The sequence below is a fragment of the Typha latifolia genome, chromosome 3 (genome assembly GCF_019914945.1).
Source record: "Typha latifolia isolate L0001 chromosome 3, TyphaL0001v2, whole genome shotgun sequence".
In the NCBI taxonomy this organism is placed as follows: domain Eukaryota; kingdom Viridiplantae; phylum Streptophyta; class Magnoliopsida; order Poales; family Typhaceae; genus Typha; species Typha latifolia.
The window spans coordinates 3640792-3646791 of record NC_133088.1 but is presented as its reverse complement, the minus strand read 5'-3'; the positions used below and the strand labels follow the sequence as shown (position 1 = coordinate 3646791).

Here is a 6000-nt window from a genome sequence, read left to right as displayed (position 1 = left end):
TAATTCACGTTATTGCACGCGTGGCATAGAACGATTGCCCCTTCCAGAGTTTGCTGTTCGGTGCTAAACAGTGCACTGGAGAGGGATCAAGATTGCCCTAACTAAGGGCATCGGATGATGGGACCACATCTTCAAACGCAATCCTAGCCGCACATTCGGATCTAATTCCCTTTTGATGGCGCCTCTAATGGATCTTAGGAAGTGAATTAATCTCTAATAGCGGTCATTAATTACCACGTACACGGAAGTTTTCAAATTTCAAAAAGCCAACGGTCTCTTCGTCTCTCTCCTAACGTCTCCCCTACTCTTTGCCACCCAAAGGACGAATCGATCGCTTCTCTTTTCCACTTCCTTTTATTTCAAATCCTTCTTTTTCACTCTAATTCCAGCTTTTTTTAACATTTGAAAACACTTGGCGGCATTGTTCTTTCTTTCTTTGTAAAAAAAGGCGAGTTCTTGCAGTAGGACAATGGAGCGAAATGGAGAAGGCCCATCTCTCAGTTGCAGGATAGGTGTGTTTCCTTTCCTTTATTTTGTCAGTTGGGTCTTTCCATCATCGAAGAGTAGATTGTTAATGAGTCTTTGGAGTACAAGGTCTTTAATTTCAACTACCCATTCTTGGGCAGGGGTTTCTCCGAGGAAAGTGATCAAGAAGACGGTCAAGATGGCTGATACTTGTGATTACATTCCTTATGATACAACCAACTGTGAGTTTGTCTGCCTCTTTGATGCTGAGTGAGATCAGAAACCTTCAGAGAATTCTTCTTTCATGGATTTGTGAAAAAAAAATGAAGCCTTTCTTTTGCGATTTCTCCATAATATTTTGCAGACCATTCCACACATGAGATCTCCGAGAGATCTCCGGAAATCACCTTCTCCACCGCTTCGCCTGATGTCCCCTGCGAGCAAATGCAAGAAACGCCGGATTACATCCGAAGAGGAACTCAGAGGAATAGAATCGCACCCATTGAGCTCTTTTCAGCTACAGGTTCTAATGGATCTAAAATGGGGGACTCACCTGCAGTTGAGCTGGAATCCTCTCCAAAAATGCCACCTTTGAGTAAAGATAACACCTTGCAAGTCTCTCTCAAGGATGGAGTTATACCGGAGGTCGGCGATAGCTTGATCAACATAAATGCAGGTGGTGTTGAGGAACCCGCAGCTTGTGGCAGCATGGAGTATGCAAAGGATAACTTCTATACTGGTGGAGATATTATCACAACAGATGCAATAGTTGGGGGTGGTAAAGGACATCAATTGTACCAATCTGCTCGACTTGGAAATTTTTCGTATGTGCTCAAGAACCTTGAAGCAGGAGACTATCTTATAGACCTCCATTTCGCGGAGATAATAGTCACAGACGGTCCTCCAGGAATGAGGATTTTTGATGTTTATGTACAGGAAGAGAAGGTGAGGGTGTTTTAATGCGACTTAATATAACAAACGAGAAACTTGTATGGTCTTTTTTACACAATAATGTGCCTCTCCGCAGGTTATCTCTGGCTTAGACATATATGCGAAGGTTGGTGGAAATCAACCGTTTGTAGTATCAGATCTGAGAGCATCGGTTGTCAAAACCGGAGGTCTGTCAATTAGATTTGAAGGATTAGTTGGAAGGCCCATTATTTGTGGTCTTTCAATTAGACGCAACACTGCCGAAGTAAAGAAGGAAATTTTGAATCTAAGAAAGGTAATATATATAGAGAGAGAGTCAATAGTTTCTTAAGAAGTGTGTCACTGAGTTTTGAGACCAAGTGTTAAATTATACAGGACGAATGCTACAGCTGTAGGGAGCTGAGGAAAGGATATGATTTACTCTTGAAGGATCAAGTAGATAGAAAAAGAACATTGGATGATTTGAAGAGGGAGAATGAGCTCAAGAGTAAGGAATGCCATGAGGCTTGGATGTCACTCCAGGAGCTACAGACGGAGCTAATGCGCAAGTCGATGCATGTTGGTTCTTTAGGTACTACAACATTTTTACCAGATTGCACTTCTTATGAGAACTTTATAAGTGATACTTGTGGTTTATGCAGCTTTTGCTGTCGAGGGACAAGTGAAGGAAAAGAGTCGATGGTTTCTATCTCTACGAGAATTGAGTGAGAAATTCATAGTAAGATTGAAAACTCTCTCTTTTTCGCGCACACGAACAAATGAAGACACACGAAGCACCATCCCTCTTCACATTTCTGCTCCCCTAAAAGTTAGTTTTATGTGAACAGTTGCTGAAACTAGAGCATACTAAGTTATCAGAGGAGGCACTGGAGTACAAGAAGTGCCTTGCAGATGTTACTCAAATGAGCACTGCTATCCATGGCTCGAGTATGTTCTCTTCGACTCACTTCTAATGGAAAACATCAGCATCGCATTGCTTGTTCTGAGATGTAGGAGTTGTAAATAATTAAACAGATCTATTGATAGTGTTTATTTACCTTTTGCTTCTTGTATTATATCTGCACTTGTTGATCTGACTAACTAGCTGGTCGTCTTTTATTGACCTGACCAGTGGAGCGCTATGTCAACCTAGATAGGGAGTACAAAGAAATAAAAAATAAGTTCATCGAGGAATCAAAGGAACGAAAAGATCTATACAATAAGCTTGTGGAGCTGAAAGGTTAGTTTATACTTGATCTATACTAGTATCAGATGAAATGCTTAAGCCAGTAACTAATCAGAACTAGTACTGCTGCAGGTAATATTAGAGTCTTTTGTAGATGCCGGCCTCTAAACGTAGAAGAAATAGAAGCAGGAGCTTCTATGGCCATTGATTTCGAATCCGCAAAAGATGGTGAGCTTGTGGTCAGAGGTCATGTATCTTCCAAGAAAGTCTTTAAATTTGATTCTGTCTTCAGTCCTGAAGATGACCAAGGTACTCGATTTATATCCAGTTCTTTCATTTAGATTACAAAATAACAACCACAATTGTGGGCAATTCAAAAGTTTTGAACTTCATGGACAGAAAAGGTATTTGAAAAAACTACGCCTTTTGCAACATCGGTCCTGGATGGATACAATGTCTGCATATTTGCTTATGGGCAGACAGGGACTGGAAAAACGTTCACAATGGAAGGAACAGAGGCCGTTCGTGGAGTCAACTATAGGACTCTTGAGGAACTATTTCGAATCATCGATGAAAGACGACGCCTCTTCCATTATGAAATAAGTGTTAGTGTGTTAGAGGTCTACAATGAGCAAATACATGATTTGCTGCTATCAGGATCTCAGCCTGGAGTAGCTTCAAGAAGGTAAACCATCAGTGCATATTCGCGAAATCATGGACATATGAGATATATGGCAACTCCCTTTTCACTATTATTGCTTTTCAACAGGCTAGAAGTAAGACAAGTTGCAGAAGGAGTTCATCATGTTCCAGGACTGGTTGAAGCTCATGTAAGCAACATGAATGAGGTCTGGGAAGTTCTACAAACTGGCAGCAAAGCCAGAGTTGTTGGTTCAACTAACGCAAACGAACACAGCAGTCGATCACACTGGTTAATCCTTTTTTCTCTTGCATTCACATATTACTAGTGGTTTTCTCTTAAATTTTTATGAAATTAGTGTCAGTATATGCTGGAAGACTTGATATCTGAAACCTTATGTTTTCTTCAGTATGCACTGTGTGATGGTAAGAGGAGAGAATCTGCTAAATGGAGAGTGCACCAAAAGCAAGTTATGGCTAATTGACTTAGCTGGGAGTGAGCGAGTCACAAAAACAGATGCTCAAGGAGAACGGCTGAAGGAGGCACAGAGCATCAATAGATCACTTTCTGCATTAGGCGACGTGATATCAGCTCTTGCAACTAAAAGCCCCCACATTCCTTTCAGGTTGTGCAATAAACCCATTAGATGTAATTCCGTTTTGTGACTTCCAAACTGCCTGTTTCTGATACTTGAATCACCTCTTAAATTTTGTAGGAATTCGAAGCTAACACACTTACTGCAAGACTCTCTAAGTAATCCTTTTCCTCTTCTAGTTTTCATTTCGACATTTCAGTCAGCCTTTGCTTCTTCTTTCAGAATAAAATGTAACTAATTCAGAGTTGTAACTCAGGTGGAGATTCGAAGACTTTGATGTTTGTGCAGATTAGCCCAAACGAAAATGACGTCGGGGAAACCCTTTGCTCATTGAATTTTGCAAGCAGAGTGAGGGGTATCGAACTTGGTCATGCTAAGAAGCAAGTTGATGTTAGTGAAATGTCCAGATACAAGTTGATGGTACAAAAAAACTTCACATAATTATTGTATGTAATTATAGAGAATTTGCCAAACAGGCAAAGAAAGACTGCCTTTTTCTCATGTCTCATCCTTCAACAATTTCTTTCCAACAATTTGCCAGGTTGGGAAGGTCAAGCAGGACAACAAGAATAAAGATGCTCAAATAAAGAGTATGGAGGAAACAATTCAGTCTCTTGAGATGAAGAACAAGGCAAAAGAAATGATAAATAGAAGTCTTCAAGACAAAGTATTTATATTCTTATCCTCCTTTACCGAATCTTTTATTTTTTCAATAGATTAGTTTACATAAATATGTTAGCTTGCTATTTACGTTTAGAGTCACACTTTGTATTAATTCCAGAAAAACACAATGTTTAAAACTTCAAATCAATAATGAATTACCAAAGCTATATCCTGCTTGGTATCAGAAAATTCCACATATTTCCAAGAGTTGCCATACCAATCTTACTGATCAACTGCTACCATGAGTTTGCTTCGCAGGTTAAAGAGTTAGAATCGCAGCTACTAATCGAAAGGAAGCTAGCAAGGCAGCATGTTGACACCAAAATAGCTGAAGATCAATTACAGCAGCATCAGCAGCAAACAGAGAGGGAAGAACAAATCATTTCATGGAATCCAACACTAGAAAGAAACCACAATCATGCTGTAGAACAAGTAACAGCATTTAAAGACGCTGGAAATTTAATGCAACCGCTCACAGAGAACAATAGCTTCAGACCCATGCCATTCCCTCCAAGTGACTTCAACTTTCTAAAGCATTTCCCCCCTCCAAAGGACAAGGAAAACAAGCCGGAGCTAGCTGAAGAGCAAATCCTAAGAAAAGCCAGCAGAGTTTCCTTGTGCAATACATTTCACCGTATTCCTACCATTCCCGCACCTCGCCGCAACTCTCTAATTCCTCTTCCTACCATGAAGGCCACAGGGGCACCCCTTCCGGTTCTACTTAACGACATAACCGAGAATTCTTCGCCGCCATTTTGTTCGCCAATTCCAACTACTGATGACAAGAATGGTGCATGCAGGAGTGAGGTTCGCAGAAGTAGTAAGAAGATTAGCAGCATACTGCGAAGAAGTCTACAAAAGAAGGTGATCATCAGATCGCAATTACCGCAGTCAGCCAGGAGGGGGGGTACTCTTCAGGGAATTGATAAAGTGCGAATCTCGACCGGTGGCAGTGCACGTAAGGCTCGACGAGTTGCTGTCAGTAATGCTGCTGCTACTACTACAGCGCATGCAGATAGAGTAATGCAGAAGCAGCAGCAGAGGGAGAGAGGGTGGAATCACAGGGCAGCTGCTAGGATTATCTTCTGACTTTATTAAAGTAATCTCATCCATTTGCAAACTCCTAGATATGTGTTATGAATTGTTTGAATCTCATTTACTTCAATGAGATCATAGAATTCTGTAGGAATGTTGATTAATATGTAACTACTTTAACATATACTGTATTCTGTAGCTTCTTGCTCTCATTACAGCCTCTTTTCGGGAAAAGTTATGAGCAATACTTTCAAGACATGAGAGTGGAAGCTAATATACTAATCGTACTGATGTAGAATAAAGATTAGGATTTCCTTGTTTGCATGTATGCATTTTAGAAATCTCTAATGCTGATGTGTATGTATACCTCCAAAAACACCATGCTTTTGTATACAAATTTTTTCTGGGTATAAATATCGGGTTGAGTTAATTAATCATTAAATTTTAAATAATTTAAATCAAAAAACTCATGATTTTGTTTTCAAGAATTCTCATTAAGAGTATCTT

The 6000-nt window shown here is 40.1% G+C and overlaps 1 protein-coding gene across 1 annotated transcript; it reads left to right on the top strand.

The window, feature by feature from the left end:
• Positions 1 to 291: 291 nt before the first annotated feature.
• Positions 292 to 5817, top strand: LOC140783774 (kinesin-like protein KIN-14R). The gene is made up of 16 exons (XM_073130813.1): positions 292 to 512; positions 627 to 707; positions 830 to 1410; positions 1493 to 1690; positions 1771 to 1966; positions 2037 to 2113; positions 2223 to 2322; positions 2507 to 2614; positions 2693 to 2869; positions 2960 to 3245; positions 3330 to 3491; positions 3610 to 3825; positions 3916 to 3953; positions 4052 to 4215; positions 4337 to 4462; positions 4717 to 5817. Exons 1-16 carry the CDS (start codon positions 470 to 472, stop codon positions 5545 to 5547), a joined length of 3384 nt encoding a protein of 1127 aa, XP_072986914.1. The 5' UTR covers positions 292 to 469; the 3' UTR covers positions 5548 to 5817.
• Positions 5818 to 6000: the final 183 nt, after the last annotated feature.

Excerpts from the sequence above, each read along its gene's own strand:
- LOC140783774 (XM_073130813.1), top strand. The coding sequence starts at position 470 with ATGGAGCGAAATGGAGAAGGCCCATCTCTCAGTTGCAGGATAG. Across the intron at positions 1,411-1,492 it reads TTTATGTACAGGAAGAGAAG|GTTATCTCTGGCTTAGACAT; the intron begins GTGAGGGTGTTT and ends GCCTCTCCGCAG. Across the intron at positions 2,114-2,222 it reads AATTGAGTGAGAAATTCATA|TTGCTGAAACTAGAGCATAC; the intron begins GTAAGATTGAAA and ends TTATGTGAACAG.